The sequence below is a fragment of the Aspergillus puulaauensis genome, chromosome 1 (genome assembly GCF_016861865.1).
Source record: "Aspergillus puulaauensis MK2 DNA, chromosome 1, nearly complete sequence".
Classification (NCBI taxonomy): Eukaryota; Fungi; Ascomycota; class Eurotiomycetes; order Eurotiales; family Aspergillaceae; genus Aspergillus; species Aspergillus puulaauensis.
Window position 1 is genome coordinate 5035187 of NC_054857.1, and position 18433 is coordinate 5053619.

The 18433-nt window shown below is 51.5% G+C and overlaps 9 protein-coding genes across 9 annotated transcripts; 4 read left to right on the forward strand and 5 right to left on the reverse strand.

Annotated features, from left to right (window-relative positions):
• Window positions 1-503: 503 nt before the first annotated feature.
• Window positions 504-1331, reverse strand: APUU_11993A (glutathione S-transferase family protein; the record flags this gene model as incomplete). The annotated part of the gene is made up of 3 exons (XM_041698144.1): window positions 504-1003; window positions 1061-1253; window positions 1302-1331. The coding sequence occupies 3 exons, from the start codon at window positions 1329-1331 to the stop codon at window positions 504-506; spliced, it is 723 nt and encodes a 240-aa protein (XP_041551359.1).
• Window positions 1332-1728: 397 nt separating this feature from the next.
• APUU_11994S (NAD(P)-dependent oxidoreductase) lies at window positions 1729-2517 on the forward strand (the record flags this gene model as incomplete). The annotated part of the gene is made up of 1 exon (XM_041698145.1): window positions 1729-2517. One exon carries the CDS (start codon window positions 1729-1731, stop codon window positions 2515-2517), a length of 789 nt encoding a protein of 262 aa, XP_041551360.1.
• A 366-nt stretch (window positions 2518-2883) lies between these two features.
• On the forward strand, window positions 2884-4248 carry APUU_11995S (questin oxidase family protein; the record flags this gene model as incomplete). The annotated part of the gene is made up of 1 exon (XM_041698146.1): window positions 2884-4248. The coding sequence occupies one exon, from the start codon at window positions 2884-2886 to the stop codon at window positions 4246-4248; it is 1365 nt and encodes a 454-aa protein (XP_041551361.1).
• Window positions 4249-4252: 4 nt separating this feature from the next.
• APUU_11996A (putative NRPS-like protein biosynthetic cluster) lies at window positions 4253-6112 on the reverse strand (the record flags this gene model as incomplete). The annotated part of the gene is made up of 1 exon (XM_041698147.1): window positions 4253-6112. One exon carries the CDS (start codon window positions 6110-6112, stop codon window positions 4253-4255), a length of 1860 nt encoding a protein of 619 aa, XP_041551362.1.
• A 342-nt stretch (window positions 6113-6454) lies between these two features.
• MDPH2 (DUF1772 domain-containing protein) lies at window positions 6455-7083 on the reverse strand (the record flags this gene model as incomplete). The annotated part of the gene is made up of 2 exons (XM_041698148.1): window positions 6455-6942; window positions 7014-7083. 2 exons carry the CDS (start codon window positions 7081-7083, stop codon window positions 6455-6457), a joined length of 558 nt encoding a protein of 185 aa, XP_041551363.1.
• A 288-nt stretch (window positions 7084-7371) lies between these two features.
• MDPH1 (EthD domain-containing protein) lies at window positions 7372-7968 on the reverse strand (the record flags this gene model as incomplete). Its single annotated transcript, XM_041698149.1, has 3 exons — window positions 7372-7444; window positions 7512-7708; window positions 7789-7968. The coding sequence occupies 3 exons, from the start codon at window positions 7966-7968 to the stop codon at window positions 7372-7374; spliced, it is 450 nt and encodes a 149-aa protein (XP_041551364.1).
• Window positions 7969-8349: 381 nt separating this feature from the next.
• On the reverse strand, window positions 8350-13959 carry tpcC (non-reducing polyketide synthase tpcC; the record flags this gene model as incomplete). Its single annotated transcript, XM_041698150.1, has 5 exons — window positions 8350-9618; window positions 9667-12036; window positions 12096-13196; window positions 13258-13558; window positions 13616-13959. 5 exons carry the CDS (start codon window positions 13957-13959, stop codon window positions 8350-8352), a joined length of 5385 nt encoding a protein of 1794 aa, XP_041551365.1.
• Window positions 13960-14456: 497 nt separating this feature from the next.
• Window positions 14457-15477, forward strand: APUU_12000S (uncharacterized protein; the record flags this gene model as incomplete). Its single annotated transcript, XM_041698154.1, has 2 exons — window positions 14457-14624; window positions 14680-15477. The coding sequence occupies 2 exons, from the start codon at window positions 14457-14459 to the stop codon at window positions 15475-15477; spliced, it is 966 nt and encodes a 321-aa protein (XP_041551366.1).
• A 1382-nt stretch (window positions 15478-16859) lies between these two features.
• Window positions 16860-18188, forward strand: APUU_12001S (Zn(II)2Cys6 transcription factor; the record flags this gene model as incomplete). Its single annotated transcript, XM_041698155.1, has 1 exon — window positions 16860-18188. The coding sequence occupies one exon, from the start codon at window positions 16860-16862 to the stop codon at window positions 18186-18188; it is 1329 nt and encodes a 442-aa protein (XP_041551367.1).
• Between the last annotated feature and the right edge of the window lie 245 nt (window positions 18189-18433).

Below are 18433 nucleotides of genomic sequence, written 5' to 3' on the forward strand. Positions count from 1 at the left end.
GATCAGGAATAGCGTCAACATAGTAACAACTCCCATACACTCACGTTAGACAACAATATTCACTGAATGAGGGATGCAATTATATTCTCAAATGGCGACAGCTTCCTAAGGTGTGATACGTTATAACAGTTTTGTATAATCTGCGTACATTTCAGCCAAAAAGAAAGAAGGTGGTGGATGCAAAGAGGTATCTGCTTCTACGGAACACTGGTCGGTTGGCTTACGCTGATTTTGGAGCTCATGCTAGATTTGCTGCCTGATTGAGATATCTCCATTCTTCAGCCCTAACTCATCAAATTCAGCAGTCATAACAGTCCACGCTCAGAGAGATCCATTGACGGTCGTGAGACTTGCACAAGGATGGAACAGCCCAAGCAGCTTGCTGCCGATTACTAGTGAATATACCACAGAAACCATGGATCTATGGAGAACAGCTTCAATTGCCAAACGGGTATGTCTAGCCCTGGGGGGATATTTTGGTAAAATCTACTATTCATCGTCTCCTAAAGCTCCAGGCGTTTCACATCCCGTGTGTGATTGTGCACTTTCTCAACAGCTCCACCCTCATTACTTTCCTCAAGATCGGGCATTGCCAAGTTCAAGTCTGGAACCTCCCCAGCAACTTCCTTATACCAACCCACTGAACAAACATCCTCATACCACGCACTCAGCTCTGGAAACATCTCATACATCCTCTTCCGAAACGCCGCATACGCACCCATTAGGATGCTCGCCGTGAAAAAGTCCGCAACAGTTACGCTCTCCCCGACGAGGCACCTACGACCCTTTAGGTACTGGTCCAGGTGTCTGCATCGGCGCAGCATTGCACGCAGCGAGTCTTCGTCATCCTGACGGATTATCTGACGCTGCCCAATGCGCGGGAGAAAGACACCGCCAATAGCCGGGAAGAGGTCGGAGTTGGCAAAGGACATCCACTGTAGGATTTCAAGGGAGTCGCTTTTATCGTTTCCTAGGAGGGCTGTGGATTCGTCTAGTGATGCGACTGTTTACTCGTCAGTACGGTACCAGTTATACCGGTTAGGGTTTCTAGGCTGGGCACAGTAAAGAGTGAGAGGGATGCATTCCGATAGCACGTAGCCGTCGGCCCTAACAAAGGTAGGCACTTGGCCGAGGGAGTTGTGTTTGCAGAGCTGTTCGTATGCATCTTTACCCGTCTTCTCCGCGTAGATGATCTCCAGATCCAGCCCGTTGAGTTTCGCCAGGGCGCGGATGGTGGTGGACCGCGGAGTTGGCTGCCAATTAGCTTAACCCTCGTCCACACTGGTAGGGACTAAGCATACATTGTGAGTGTAGAGGGTTCCGAAGGACATCTTCGCCGTCTTTGGTTTGGATCACAATGTAATTGTGCCATCGGGGACTATTTAACACCGACTGACAGCGTTGTGTACCGGAGGCCGCTACGCGTCTGCGATACGCCAGATGGACTCCGACATATCGGGTCCCGAAGTCGGGCAATACATTGTTGCACAGAGCTCATAGCGCACTCTATTTAGGTTCTTACGATGCACCAGCATGTATGACAGCGCGCTAACATCTAGGAATAGAATGGGTCGAGACTGCTGGTACCTGCGTTCCATAAATCGAGCTCCGAGATCCGACGTCCTGTCCCTGTCGCAGCATTACGACGATTATAACTGCCCCTACAACAACCAACATACTGTACAGCCAGAAAAAGTCCTGGCAGATAGATAAGATATTTACTTCAAAATGCCTACGTACGCTGTCCTCGGCGCCACAGGCAATACAGGCAGCGCTCTAATCCAAAACCTCCTGCTTAACCCCTCCAACCGCATCAACGCCTACTGCCGCAACAAAACCAAACTCCTGCGTCTCCTCCCCGAAGTCGTCGACAACAAAAACGTCACTATCTACGAAGGCTCCATCAGTGACCTCGCCCTCATCAACACCTGCGTGCGCAATACCCGCGCCGTCTTCCTAACCGTCACATCCAACGACAACATCCCAGGCTGCCGGCTTTCGCAAGACTCCACGCAGACGGTCCTCGATGCACTGCAGCAAATCCGCACCGAGGATGGCCCAGATGCACAGCTACCCAAGCTGGTCCTCCTGTCCTCGGCAACGCTGGACCCGCACCTATCGCGCAAAATGCCGGGGTGGTTCCTGCCGATTATGAAGACTGCGGCGTCGTTCGTTTACGCGGACCTGGTCGAAGCGGAGCGTATGATGCGCGCGAATGAGTCGTGGATTCAGAGTATCTTTATCAAGCCTGCGGGGCTGTCTGTTGACGTTCAGCGCGGCCATAGGTTGGACTTTGATGAGCAGGAATCGTTTATCAGTTACTTGGATCTGGCGGCGGCGATGCTGGAGGCCGCGGATGAGGAGACGGGGGTTTATCTGGGCAGGAATGTGGGCGTGGTTAATACGAATGGGGGCGCGAGGTTTCCGCCTGGGACGCCAAAGTGTATTATTGTTGGGTTGTTGAGGCACTTTTTTCCGAGATTGCATAAGTATTTGCCTACGACGGGGCCGACTTGATAGGCAGCTTGGATGTAGGGGTTGGATGGCATAATGGTATAGACGGTACATACTGGTTAAGATTTGATCCAGTAATTATGGTTTATAATATCTATCAATCAGCATTCGGGGTACTTCAGTATCATAACTAGAGGAGAACATACCGTAACCTGCCGATTCTCCACTGGAAAGCAATCAACTCCGTCTCGCCGAGACAGTAACTGGCCGCTCGGGCATCGGACTTCAAAAGCGCTGGAGCATATCCGATTGTGGTTGTGAGTGGAGCACATCGTATATATACCATTGTATACAGTACTTCCAGACAACCAACAGCATTGACCAAAGCAATTCCAATCACCAAACAAGTTTATCCAGTTGATCACTAAAATGTCCTCTCAAATCAAAATCTCTTCCACCACCCTGGGCCAAAACAACTACAGCCCCAACCCGCCCTCCCAGTCCGCCCTCGACCTCACCAACCGCCTCCTCCAATCCAACCACGACACCCTGCACATATTCTTCCGCAACCTCAACGGCCACAACCATCTAGTGCACAATCTCCTCTCCCGGCTCGTCCTCGGCGCATCCCCAACCCAGCTCCAAACCGCCTACGACGACGACCTCCCCACCCAGCGCGCCATGCCCCCGCTCGACGAAAAGACCGTCTCCCTCCTCGCCAACAAGACATACTTCAAATCCCAGATAACGAAAATCGACCAATACACCAATTTCCTGCGGTTCTTCGAGAAGGAGATTGATTCGCGCGGGTGGAAGGATGTCGTTAATGAGTATGTCTTCTCACGGGATGAGGTCGCTGAAACCCTTCTCCCGCTTATGTATGATGGCGCGTACCACTCGATCATCCATTTGGGGTTGGGGGTGGAGTTTGAACAGCCGGGTGTTATTGCTGAGGCGTTGGCTCAGGCTGCGGCGCATGATTCGTTTGATACGGATTATTTTTTTCATACGGCTGAACAGAAGGCTGCTGCTGCTGCTGCTGCTGCAAAAGGAGGGAAAGAAGAGAATGGTTCGAATGGGGAGTCGCTTGTTAACCTGCTCGCTGAGATCCGGTCCACTCCGAATCTAGTCGATGCGGGCCGGGTGCAGGGTCTTATCGGGACGATGAAGATGAAGAAGGCTATTCTTGTGCGGGCAGGCGACCAGATCACCGACATTGCGTCGCGGTTTCGGGTTAGCGAGGAGGATCTGGAGAGGAAGACGGCGGAGGTGTTGAACCTGTGTGCTTATATGGCTGGGGCGGCGGCGAAGAAGGACGGGTTTGTCGAGAAGATCGATTTCTTCTTCATGCACTGTGTGACGAGCAGTATCTTCTTCTCGGTGCTTGCGAGGCAGGACTGGATTAGTGTGCGGGATAGAGTCAGGTTGGTGGAGTGGAAGGGCAGGCTGGATTTGATGTGGTATGCTGTTTGTGGGGTGCCGGAGTTGGATGTTGATTCTGTGAAGGAGTATCGGGGGGAGAAGACGGGGGACATAAGCTGGGAGCAACTGTTTCAGCTGGTCAATGAGCAGCACGACGATGGACATGTGGCAAAGTTCGTGCGGGCAGTGAAGAACGGGGAGGAGGCGTGCAGGAAGTTTGAGGACGACAAGGATTTCATGGTGAAGGAGGACATGTGGCTGCGGATTGCGAGGATGGCGTACGAGTCGACGATCGAGACGACGATGCAGACGAGATGGGTTGTGATGGCTGGGATGGACACTGCCTGGAGCTGGGTCTCAAGTAGACATTAGATATCTAGACACTAGCTAGCTGGTACTCCAATACAGCATCCTCCACCTCCGATCTGATGATTTTGTGCGTTGCATTGACAGGAAACTCGTCTAGTCCAAGATCCTGCAGGAAAAGCACGCCCTGCAGCGCATTCTCGTCCCCAAGAGTGCTGGCAATGTGCGTTTTGATCTCCGTCTCTGTCTTGCCAGTGGAGCGTTCGAGTACGGCAAATGGACCACCGGCATTGACCACACAGGCCTGCTCATTAGCACGCGAATAATCAGTATCAGTAAGACATACCTGAGTAGATGTGAATTTCTCCAGACAGCTCTCCATCGGAGCTGGCATGACCGCCGACTGGATCATGTCCTTCTTCCGCCCGAGGACAAACACAATGCCGTTGCTGTCCATCATTCCCACATCGCCCGTGTTAAACCACCTCCTCCCTCCTTCTTCATAGAATGAATCCCCCGAAACCCCGTCCAGATACTCTGGGATTGTACTTCCGCAGCAAACATGCAACTCCCCCAGCTTCTCCCTCCTCGCTATCTCCCCCTCTTCAGCATCCCAAATCCTCACCACTGCCCCCGCCGCAACAGCCCCAACCGGACTCATCTCGCCATAGAACGGAATCTTCTTCGTCGATGTAAACGGCCAAACAAACGCCCCTCCCCCTCCCACCTCCGTCATCCCGTGGTTAATCACAATCCTCGCCTTAGGAAACAACCGGCCACACTTCTTCAACACATCCCTCGTCACCGCATCCCCACCAAGCTGCACCGTTCGCACACAGTCAACCATCGCCCTTCCCTTCACACTGTAAGAATGAGGATAAAGCCGCTTTTCCAACTCCACAGACACAGAATGTACCATCGCCGGCGTCAAAACAATAAACGTCACCCGGTACCTCTCAACCGCATCTAACAAATCACCCACATTAAACCCATCCCCAGTCATAACGACCGTCCCGCCCTCGCGCCACGTCTGCAGCATCTGTGCCGGTGCGATTCCCCGCGCATTATGGGCCTGCTGCAGCGCGCGTCTGCTGTTTGCTGGGGTTAGGAGCCAGGACTGGGACTGCAGTACATGAGTTATTCCTGAGACAAGCAGTGGACACCCTTTTGGCTTTCCCGAGGTTCCGGATGTGAATAGGATTGAATGTGTGCGGGTTGGGTCGTCGGATCGTGCAGAGGATAAGACTGATGCCGTCTGGGAGGGGTCGAGGGCGGGTGAAGCTGCCAGGGCTAGGAGGGATTTCCAGATTGAGGGCGTTGATGGGTATGAAGTCGATGGTTCTGTGAGTGTTATACCGAGGATGTTACCATCCTGGTTGGTGTTGTCGCTTCTCGAAGATAGAGGAATGTTTCGTCGCGCGATATCCAATGTATCTGCCTCTGCCCCTGCACCCTGCACCACGATAATAGACGGTTTCACGAGTCGGATGACATCCCGCAACTCGTCATGTTTCGAGATAGCGAGCAGGCCCAAGTCCACAGACACAATCGTCAATCGGAGAATAGCCGCTGTCCATAGCAGAATAGTATACTCAATGCCATTAGGGATGAACATAAGCATCGCTGTATTCGGCCGGACACCGCTGTCTAGCATCCCCCTTGCAACGCGCAGCGCCGCGCGATGAAGCTGAGTGTATGTCCAAGCCAGACAGGTCTCATTTTGGCTTTGACTTTGTTTATCGACCAGGGAAGCGAGGTGGTCTGGTGGTTGGTGGGAGCTTATTACTGCGAGGCCGTGCGGGTTTTGACGCAGTCCTCGCTCGATGTGGAGGAAGACAGAGGGCTCATTGACGAGATGGCCGCCGTCGATCTCTGCTAGCTGCTCTGAGGGGGATGGCTTGAGGCGGAAAAGGGAGCGTATGGAAGGCATTCTACCAAGGTACCTGGATTATCGCAGTGTGAACGAGAGCTGGGCCAGCCATTGGAATCGAGGAAGAGATGGACGCCATCCTGCAGGGCCAGCTCCTTTCCGAGCTCGGGATTCAGCATTTCGGGGTCCGGTGTTGTACGGATGGTTGTTTTTGAATAGAGTATTAATATATTGCTTATTATCTAATCAGAGAAGCAAAAACATCTAGTTGTCGCCTTCCGTATACTCCAATTTGACCTCTGTCTCGTAGTCCAAGTCCAAGTCCAAGCCCTAACTAACCCACGCTCCCTACTAGATGCTTCATCAACCACTAACAAAACCTAACTATACAGACCAAATTAATCAAACACAAATCCCAAGCCCAACAACAGCAGCCGCAAGCGGAAACAGACTCCTGACGAGATGCATCCACCCCCATCGCACAACCAACTCCGTCACGCCCTCCAGCGTCGCTACATCACCCTCAATCCCAGCCCCAGTCGCATTCCCATCCCCAAAACCCTCAATCTGAGTCTGATTCAACCCCCTTATCTGACTCTCCCTCTGTAAACCAAAAAGCACATCATTCGTCGGACTCATGCACACCCACGTAAACGGGACCATGATAACGGTGAGCACCCCCACAAGCGCAGCCCTACGCCACGGCTTACTCCGCGAGCTCTGGCAAGCCGCGATGTAGAAGTACAATATTGCAGTGGCGATGGATATTGTAGGCAGGGAAATGTGCCCGTAGTGGTATGTCCGGACCCATTGGTGCAGGAGCTGCGGTGGGTGCGTTGTTGTGTCGAGCAGGACGGGGACGGTTATTGTGCTAAGGGTTATCATTGCTCCTGGTACTTATGTTAGTTTTTTCTTGTGATATGAGGATTTGGAATGTATTTAGGAGGGGAGAGGGGAGAACCAGAGAGGAATGACCCCGATACAACAGCTGTGCTTTTGAGGGTTGAGAGGGATGGGGAGGGTTCTGGCATGGTGTATGAAGTTGCTCTACTGAAGGGAGAATGTAGAGTGAGCTATTATGCTGTTAAACAGGGAGCCATAAGTGTCTAGGAGCATCTGAAGAAGATTTAAATGCAGTCGACGACACTGTTACGTGTCCGGCTCGGTGACTTGGAGTTTGACTGGGAATTGAGCTCTGTGCCTCGCTGTCCGACGGTGCGATCCTAATTCGCAGGTCTCTGTGGGACAGAAGAAGTAACTTGCATTGAATATCGACGATCTGCAGTAGACACACGTATCGCCATGTAAACGCAACTCGGCTACTTAGTATCTCTAAACCCATCAACCTCGACGCCCTTGTCGATGAACTGCGAAATCCATCCGATTGTCATCCTATATCAATCAATAAGCACCCATCCAGATCGACTCTAACGAGAAAAAAAGAAAGAAAGGAACGCACTTGCTCCTCTTCGTATCAGCAAAATTCTCATGATCCCCGACCAAATGCTCCTTATACCACGGATCATCCTTGATCTTCTTATAGTCCTCGAAACTGCGAAACACCACCTGGCTGAAGCAGTCGTAGTCGGCGATATTGGCCATCTGCGGGTCCATGATCTGGTACATCAGCTCGCGGGTTGAGCTCGTGTTGTGGATCTATGATTGATGAGGGTGTTAGTTCCTTGTTACCTAGCTGCCTTGTACACTATATGTATAGATTATATGTGCCGACACACCTGAGTCCATCGCATAATACCATATTTCACCATCAACCCCGTTGTCAGCGGCGCTGAAACCTCCTTCATGTGTTTCCGGTAGGCTTCTTCGCTCATGCCTGGTTTGCGATAGCCTAGGATTGTGAGGCAGAGGACTTGGTCCTCGGATGACGTGCGTGCTGGGGGGTCTGGAAGGGACATTCTGCTTGTTTTAGTTGGATTCTTTTTGTCGGAATTTTGAGATATGATGGTCTGGGTTACTGCGATGAGAGACTGGGATGGAGTTCTATATAGAGATGGAAATGACCCGAGTCCAAGATACCCGGACAGCGACGGCGAATTATCGGCACATTATGTTTCGTCTGTATACGACCTGATGTCAGATTCTGATGTGTCAAAAGATTCACACGTTTGAAGAATTTGATTCTTACAGATCAAGTCTACTGGATCAAGTCAATTCCTAGAACATGCTGTATGTTCGATTTGTAGATCTATATACTCAAAGTCTAGTATATAGGCCGAAGGCAAGAAGTACAATAAAACAAACAATAACCGCACGCCATATCTAAAACATACTGTGAACTAGTTGTAGTACTCCAACAACCAGCTTCGTAGATCTCCAATGGTGGGGTACTCGAGAAACAGACTACCAGTCACTGTCACTCCCAGCTCCTCTCGGAATTTCTCTGCAATCACCAGACTCATCAAGCTGTCGACGCCGAGATTGGCAAACGAGGCATCATCCGTGAGGTCCGACAGCTCCAGCGCCGCTTCGTTGGAGATGAGCACTAGGGCTTTGGCCGCCACGCTGTCGCTATCTGCTGCTTCTGCTGCTGCGGGAGCCGAAGTGGGAACGGGAGCGGGAATAGGCACCGAGGCTGGAATTGGAGCTGGAGCCGGAGCAGGGGCTGGAGTAGGAACCGGGGTAGCCACGGGAGCCGGCGCAGGCGCAGTAGGTTGGGGCTGTGGCTTTGCCTTGGGCGCCGGCGTTGCTGAAACAGCTGCGTGAGATAGAGCCCCTGCTTCCTCTGGCGCTGTGAAGAATCGGTTGAGCAGGATGCGCGGGTACCGACGGAATTGGATACCACCGCACATCCCAATAATGACCCCGTCCTGCATGATATAGACATCCCCGAGATAGACAGTAGGGTCATCCTCGGTTGGAATCATCTTAACGTAGGATCGGTATTTCGCGCCTGCAACAAGGGGTTTAGCGAACCGTAACGAACTCCAGCCTGGTGTGACACAGTAGTTTGCCTTGGTGTCTATGGCGTCCGATAAATTCATCACAAACCCGGCAAGATGTGCAACGCTGTCGATGAAGTACGGTGGAATAGTCCAGGTACCGCTCTTCTCAGTGGAGAGCTTGATATCCGCAAAAGCCTCGAGCTCGTGCAGAACAACGGACTGCATTCCACGGTATTTCTGTGCATAGTCCACAAGGTTGCTGGCAAAGAGGAGGTACGCCATGTTGTGGTTGAAGCGGTTCGCGACACCCTCTTCTGCAAGGCGCTCGAGAGCTTCAACCCTACCTTCAATCAGATGCTTGTTGGGTATCCAGGCCTTGAGCCACTCGGAAGCATCCCCGTAGTAGATGAAAGCGCTTGCAAACGGCTCATCTGCAGTGCCGTCGTTGAGGATATTTTGCCAGGTGAGATCAGCAACACCCGAGTTGATATCCGCAGTCGAAATTGTGACGCGAATATATTGGGGTTTCTTAGTGTTCTTCTGGGCCACAAGTCCACGCAAAACCACAAGGTTGGCCATGTTCATGTCTGGCGATTTGTCACCCTTAACTAGATTCTTATAGAGGTATCTTCCAAGGGTATACCCAATGTCGGCATGGATGGACTGGTTCACGTTAGTTAGACACATGGAAGAAAGTGACTCTCCACTTACCGAAGTTACCACACCACATCCGTTCATCTTGTGTCCATGTGCGGCAGCCAAGAAGTCAGGCTGCATCAGATCTGACTGCATTACCACTTTACCGGCAAATCCGCTAAAGCTCTCTTCGATGATCTGCTGGACGGTTGAAGTTCTCAGACCCGAAGGTATTGCTGGAGAAACGTGCCCCGTCTGCTGCGCTTTGAGTGCCTTTTCAGCATCGTAGAATGTGTTTCCCTTGGTGAGGGCCCAGTCCCCATTGTACTGAAGCCAGTATGTCTTGTCATTCCAGGCATAAGTAGGCAGGTCCAAGAGCCGCAGGCCTTTCTCGAAGGGGCGCTGGTACTCGTTCCATTCAATGGGCACCCCGGCGCAATGCAAAGCAGAAAGAGATTGTGACAATGTTGCCCAGTTGTTTTCACCTCGCTTCATGGAGGCTACTGCCACATTGACGGTTGGAAGAGTAGCATTCACGAATCCTAAGCAGACAGGGTGAGGTCCGATTTCCACCCAGGCAGTGTCTTCATCGACGGTCGAGAAATCCTGGGCCACCTCAAGTGCTGACAGGAAGTTGACAGTCTCCCGGGTTGCACGGCGCATGTATTTTGCGTTGATGGTCTTGTCGTCAAAAATGACCTTTCCCAATAGTGGAGATATCACGGGCATACTGGGTGCTCGGAACAGGACTCCGTTCTTGGCGGCCTCTTCGAAGTCGTCGAGGATGGCTTCCGTTTGAGATGAGTGGAAAGCAAATGCCACGTCCAGGCTGGTGCACCGATATCCATTCGACTGCAAGATCTCGGAGACAATTTCGATCTCTGCCTGGGAGCCGCTGAGCACGGTCTCTTTAGGTCCATTTATGCATGCGATCTCGTAGCTCTTGCCCTCCAACGATTTCTCAATATTAGCCAACGGAGCACGCACCGCCAGCATTTTATGGCTGCCGACCTGGCATTTATCTTCTAATAGCTGTGCCCTGCGGCCCACAAGGAAGAGTGCATCACTGGCAGAAAGTGCACCTGCCACATGAAAGGCCGCATATTCGCCAAGGCTGTGGCCAACGACAGCACTGGGCTTGACACCAAGCGAGATCCAATACTTGGCAAGAGAAATCTCGACCGAAACCAGAGCCAGCTGCGTGACAACCGGAGAATGGACATGGTCTTTCGGGTAGCTACCATCCACCACTGAAATGAAGGATGGAAAGCCTTGTGCCTGTGCTAGAGAATTCAGGTAGAGCATCTGGGACCTGAAGTACGGCGAGTGGTGGAATAATTCCAGGTCCATTGACTTGTACGATGCACCTTGGCCTGTGAAGGCGAAAGTGACCTGCGGTGGCCCAGTTGCTGGGATAGGCTTGTGCGTGTCGACGCTGTCCAGAAACGATGAAAGTTTCTTCTTTACTTGGGCAATATCGGTTGTGGCAACTGATGCTCGGTGGTTGTGGTGGTAGCGTCGAGCTGTGGTGGTATATGAAAGATCAGCCAGGGATATCTCCGGGTTCACTTCCAGATACGCGATTAGCCTCTCTATGTTTTTCTTGAAGGAAACCTTGCTCTTCGCAGACACATTGACTACATGAGCCACCCGTGGATCAATCGAATCTGTCTCTCTCAGTGGTGGCTCCTCGAGGCAAACAGTAGTGTTACCACCAGCGGCACTGAAGTTGTTCACCACGGCATAACGTTTCTTGCCTTCCACGCGCGGCCATGGAACCTTTTGGTAGGGAATATGTAAATTCCTCTTATCCAAATCCTTTGGGAACAAAGGATTAAGGCTGTTCTTTATACCAACATGTGGCGGGATCGCACCCTTCTGGTACATTAACAAGACCTTGAGAAGGGCAGTCACTCCGGCGACAGCCTCTCCGTGTCCAACATTCGCCTTGACAGCACCAATATGGAGTGGCTGTTGGGCGCTTCGTCGCTTAGTTATTGGTGCGAAAACGTCGGTGATGGAGGTAATTTCCACAGAGTCGCCGGCCTGCGTACCGGTGCCGTGCATTTCCACGAAGCTAACATCTAGAGGGTCAATTCCAGCGGAGCTCATAACCTGTCGGTACAAATAGCTCTGGGCACCGGCATGAGGGTGGGTAATTGAGATGGCCTCAGCTGAGTGATTTGTGGCCGCAGCACGGATGACCCCGATAATGTTATCGTTATCCACCTCAGCATCTTCAAGGCGTTTCATGACGATGGATCCCATTCCATCAGCACGGCAATACCCGTCGGCATCGACGTCCCATGTCTTGCACGCACCGGGTGTCTTGGAAAGGAAGTGGCCATGGCTTAGACCAGCAAAAGCGTCGGAATTGGTGAGAACATTCATACCGCCGGCTACGACCATGTCGGTATCCCCATTCCATAGAGAGGTGCAAGCAGCCTAGTAGAGGATTCATTAGTGATAAAACAAGTAGCTCATGGTAGTTACGTATTACGTACCTGAATAGTAGCTAAACTGGAAGAGCAAGCAGTGTCGCAACTGAAACTAGGCCCAGAGAACTTGAAGAAGTAGTTTATGCGCCCTGGTCCGAACGCACGGCAGCCACCTGGGATGAAATAGGTACTAATTTCTTGAGCTGTGTTGACCTCACGGTAGTCATCACTAGCCTGGCCATAAAATGTTCCAATTCGGTGGAGATTAGTTGCTGGGGTTCGATTAGCCACGTAACCTGCCCGCTCCAGCGCCTCGTATGCAGTAACGATGGCGAGGCGCTGCATTGGATCCGTCTGTTGAGCTTCCCGCGGTGACATGTTGAAAAATGGAGCATCAAACAAACCAGGCTCGTCAATAAAACAGCCGTATGGGGTATGACTCGTATTCATTCGTTTTCCATTCGGGTCCCAGTGAGTTTCAACATCGAATCTATCAGCGGGTATCTTCCTGGCGACATCAAGGCCTTGCTCGAGTAGATCCCAGAACTTCTCAGTATCCGTTGCACCACCAGGCATACGGCATGACATGCCGATGATTGCAATATTCGATTGCTTTGTTCCCCGTGGGCTTGCGTTATCAGACTTCTCAAGAATCCAGGGAATCAACTCCTCCGTTGACGCTTCGAACCCCTGGAGCTTGGAACTAAGGGCAGTCCGTAGGTCATTGATTGGAACCGAAATGCGAAAGACCAAAACTTCGCAGTTAGTTGCCGAAATTGTGTATGCCTGGTCAACGACGCCCTGGATGACATTGTCCCACAAGATGGGCTGTGTTAGGAGCTCCAAAACTAACTTCTCAAACAGCTCTTTAGCGGTAGAACATATGAATGGTCTTCCGGTTGAAGTCTGGTAGATTGGTATTGTAGGCGAGTATACTGCATCTATAGATGCCATGGTCTTTGTGGATATGATCTCACGTGCATGTTGTTCGTTGTATAGGTGCTTGGCATGACAAAGGCCACTGTACACCGGAAGGCTCACAACCTTATGACGCCGGAAAAACTCCGACAATCGCAAAACACGCTTAATTCGTGAAGGAGGGCCGCTTATCGTGACAGAGCCCTCGCCCCATGCGCTGATAAAAATCTTGCTGGGCTGCGGAGTGTTCTTTGAGGAACCCGATATTAGCCATTAGCCCTAATGCCGTTTGTGGGCCCGAAAATCTCACCTCTCTTGCATGAATAGCGTCAAGCTCCGCCTGCACTTCTTCAACCTTGGCGCCGGGGACAACAGAAGCCCAAGTGTCCGGGGAGCCCGACGTATCGCGAGGCTCCAGATTCTGGGAGACCTCGTCGACCAATGTTCCGAGACGGAAAGAAACCCGTACTACCTCGGCACCCGTAACTGGGAGATCGGCTAATGTAGAGCATAATGACACAGCAGCAGTTGACAAAAGCCCAAGGCCCAGGCCAGCTAGATAAGTGGACACGCTGCGTAGGTCAAATCGGTCAGGCGAGTTCTCATAATAGCTACAGAAGTTAGTAACCCCGCATAATCAAGTATCCAGGTTTGGTTGACATATATACCCGATCAAAGTTGCTATTTCCAAGACACAAAGAAGAACACCGTCCAAGGATCCACTTAAAGGGCCTTTGCGGAGCTCAGGGTAGTCAGCAAGATTGAGAACGGTTTCAAAGGCAGGGACCAAAGCCTTGACAGAAGCCGGTAATTGCCGTACTTCGTCACGGACAGCAAGTGTAGCGTCGTCAATAAATCTCGCGAGTATCGGGTGCTGTCTATCTTTACTGTGGTTGTACAGGCGGCGGAAGAGCCCCTGGAGGTCGTCTTTGGGGAATTCGTTGCTGAAGTAAAGAAGCTTCATCTTGGAATATTCCGCTTGTGAATCTGATTGGGGAGTGTACACGGACATTCTCTCGAAGACAATGTCCTCTGGAAGCGGATGAGCCACCGGATCCAGTGTGTAAACGAAAGTAAGGCAGTAGTTTCACGGTAGGCGGCGCAGACAATAATCAAGGAAACGAATGTGCAGATCTGAGGTGAATGCAAGACAGACTCTGTTGCACCAGGCGAGATTTATTGTGATCAGGAAAGATTCAGGTAGCCCTGCCAAGCGATAAGCGTCAGACTCGGCCAATTTTGATCCAGCGGCGTTCGGTGATGGGTAGTACTCTGGACTCGTACTCGGAAAACAAGGTCCCCGGTCGGAGTCCAGCCCAATATGCGGCTGGTTGAGCGATTATTGGCAATGCCGATGGGGCTGATGTAGTGTAATTATTATTGTGCCCCGGCTCGACCTGATATTTGCAAGGAGGCCTCTGGTGGTTCCCAGAGTTCTTTTCCCTGAGACATCGCTTGAGTAAACCGATTGAGCTCGAGACACCTGAGTGTATCCTGGATCCAGGCACAATGGCCCAACCTCAGCATAAAGGCGGGTATAAACAAATTAACAAGACACTCAACATATGCGCCTTCGAGGATTATCTTGCTGCGCAGCTCAAGCACTTGCCTTGCCTTGCGGATGTGGAGCAACTCAGCCCTCGAGTCATTCGGGTCCTAGGACAGAATGCTGGAAAGGTAAGGGTCTCCAAGATAATACTTGCTGCCTCTTGCTAACAATGCTCGCATGTAGTTCACTTTGCAAGGGACAAACACATATATTGTCGGCACAGGGTCACAGAGGCTGATTATCGACACCGGCCAAGGGATTCCACAATGGGCAGATATCCTTGATGCTACTCTCAAGGACCATTCCATCTCGCTGTCACACGTCTTCCTCTCTCACTGGCATGGTGACCATACTGGAGGAGTTCCGGATCTCCTGCGACTCTATCCCGATCTCACTGAGGCCATATATAAAAATTCCCCAGGTAGTGATCAGCAACCGATCGATGACGGCCAAGTATTTCGGGTTGAAGGTGCTACTATTCGAGCGGTGCATAGTCCGGGACATTCCCACGACCACATGTGCTTCGTCCTTGAGGAGGAAAATGCTATGTTCACAGGAGATAATGTTCTCGGACATGGCACTAGCGCAGTCGAAGAGCTTGGTGTCTACATGGAGACTCTTCAGAGGCTGAAGTCACACCATTGCGCCATTGGCTACCCCGCCCATGGGGATATTATCACAAACCTCCCAGCGAAGATTGCGGGAGAGTTGGCGCAGAAGATGCGGCGTGAAAAACAGGTTCTCATGACGCTCGACCGACTCAACAAGGATTCCAGGCGAGCAGGCCGAGGTAAGAAGGCCAGCGTCACGGTCAAGGAGCTGGTGGTTTTAGTGCACGGGGATGGAATCGACGAAGATGTGCGAACGATGGCACTGGAGCCGTTCATTGACGAAGTTCTGCGGAAGCTAGCAGAAGACGGCAAGGTAGCCTTTGAGATGCGAGGGGGAACAAAACGATGGTTTGGAGTGGGAGTGTTATAAGTTCAACATTGGAGTTCTTGTTTTTTCTTTGAATGGATGGAGTGAGGTTGAAGGCGCCAAGCTTGTTCCTCGCCAAAAACCATCATCTGTCTTTCCTTCTTGCTTCTTGCTTCTGTTATATCTCTTGTTTCCCACTTCTGCCTAGATTGATCTACTAGAGTCTCTTTGGAATGACGAAAAAATTACTGCCTACTTCCGTTGCATTTCGACGCGTCACCCTAGCCTGTGGTGTGGATATTTAAAGGCTTACAATCCTCCCAACCGACGAGTGCTCACACGACTCAGAGAAAACGAGATTCTTTCCCATCGCCTGTCTTTGATAGCTTGTACAGCTGCTGCCTATACTATAGATGCCGTCACTCGATTTGTTTGAGCTTTGCTGGTCCGACTCTCGGGCTCCGAGCGTGGTGTGATGGAATGAGTACCTACGGCAACCAGAAAGCTGAACCAGTATTACCTATACCTGACGACAAAATAAGGTGGATATTAGTACGAAAGCTTGTTACGGACAAAGGGCCGATGATCGCTGGGTCTCAGCTGCTTGCGCTCGAGCCGATCTGGTGGGCCCTTCTCACCAAGCTAGGCTTTACTGGCAGCTCCGCCAGAGATTCCCACGCAGCTCATTATCCCAAGTCAAGCTCGCTGAACTCACACTGAGCTGTTTGCGTCCTCCCGATAGATGAAGCAATTAATTGCTCCAGCCACGTTGACAGCAATGGCAGGCGCCCGGTCGGACAGCGGCAGTGCTGTCGGTCTCCGGGGACGAAGTGGGAGCCCGTTTACCTGGGTCCAACTCAGCTTCAGCCTCAATTTCTATAATCGTTCCCCCAGCCGCGATTTTGTCATAGCCGGATACGAGCTGAGAGCCAACGTCTGGATAGTGCCTGATTTATATATTTACTGAGGTGGAATTATCGGTCAAATGACGTTGACGGCGATACGATGTCGCAGCTAAATCCGAGGTTCCCATGCCATGGCTACATTAGGCTGCATGAAAAGTGCTAGTGCTGGCCTGACACTTTGACTGTGACGATGACTGGATTACAGCCACCCTAGTCTGACTACGATCCATCTAACAAAGGCACACTGAACACGACCCGGCTGAGTAAAGAGGCCTATGAATAGTGCCAGGCTGCTCCTTCCCAGCCGTAAATCCAATCCTGGGCATCAGTGCAGACCCCGCATACGAACGCTAAACACCAATGGTATCTTCTTGTAAGCTGACATTCAGCGGCTAGCCTGACCTGTCAATCCTAACAAACCCCCGCCAGAAATCGCCATGCTAACAAGCAGTCCAATCCTTCGCGCAGATGTGCTTTGTCTTTTTAAGCCTGGGGCCCCTCACCCCTCCTCCGTTGTAAATATCCGATCATCATCCCCTCATGTTCATGATGGCAACCTTAAGCGCCGATGGTATTTCGCCTATCCAACCTCCGCCAGTAAAACTGAGAGGAAGCTGTCAGACATGTGCGCAATCCAAGCTCAAGTGCAGTCAGGACAAACCTACTTGTGCACGGTGTGCCAAAAGAGGTACAACATGCCAGTATCTAGTCAGCAAGCGCGCTGGCCGCAAACAGGGCAGTAGAACAGGCAGCCTCAAGACTCTTAAAACAGACTACCAATCCATGTCTGTCGAGGAAAACGATAGTCGAAATGGGCTCCTGGATGCGTCCACACATTTGATGCAGTACGCTCTTCAACAAGATCGAAGCCTCGATGCGTGTCGGGAAAATTACCATCATCAGCGTACGCCGAGTTATCCAGAGAGTATCCCGAGCCTCCTCTCTTCTGCTGGCCCTGCAACCTCAGCTACAACTCCTCTTACATTTGGACACCCCGAGTTTGACAGCTTTCTTGCTTCACCGGTGTCCTTGTCGTTTCTCGATGCACCCGACGTGGACTATTTTTCCGGAGCCCAGGTCAATTTCAGAGATCTCGATGGAATTCCTGACCCTTCGTTTTTCTCACCCAGTGATCCAATACCGATGCTTGAAGACAACATCCTCAAGTCCCCTTTTGTGGCGAATTCTCCGGGCCCGGGGACTATTCAGCCTTGCTCGCCTCCACTACCGGAGATATCTCCTAGCGGGGATCCACCACAATGCTTTTGTTTTGCTCGTTCACTATCATTGCTCCGTGAGCTCTTCCCAAACCCTTCGCTCAATTGCAGGGCTACAAGCACAGACGACAAGAACTGTCCCAATCACCCGACAATCCAACAAGTTATCGCTCAAAATGAGCAAACCATACAAGATATCAACCAAATTCTGCAGTGTCCATGCTCTCAGGACGGCTATACACTCACTATCCTTGCCCTCATCGTCTTCAAGATTCTAGCCTGGTATGGTGCAATAGCGTTGGATGCTCCCATGTCCGACGACAGTCAGACATTTACAGAACAGGTCGACAGAGCACCTGCTGTAATCCGGGGCTACCATCTTGAAGGCGAAGACCAGGGCCGCATGGCCGCACAGCTTGTCCTAAGCGAACTGTACCCCGTGCAAAGTCTAGTGAACACACTTTACCAGCGGCTGAAAGATCAAGTGTCGCAGGGCAGGCTGCTCACTGGACCGGACATAGTTCCTGTGGGGGCTCACGGACACGAATCCATCCTACCCTTGCACCTTCTGGACAAGCTAGCTGTGGATCTCGGAACTCGGCTACGGGGATTATCCAATGAGATTGTTGAGCGATTGCGGCGAGGCTGGTGATTGACAAACAATTGAGGTCTCGGATTCCATATTCTATACCCTGGTGTTTGTTTCCACTGCACATACATTGATCTTACATGGTTAGCGGATGGTAGGCGCGTCTCCTATATGATAAAATATGACATATTAGCGGCCGGAGCCTTTGAAATACAACTACCCTCAGCACCTGCAACCTATACCTAGCCCGTAGCCTTTTGATTGGAGAGGCGGGATACAGTTCACACCGAGCATTCCCAATTGACCTG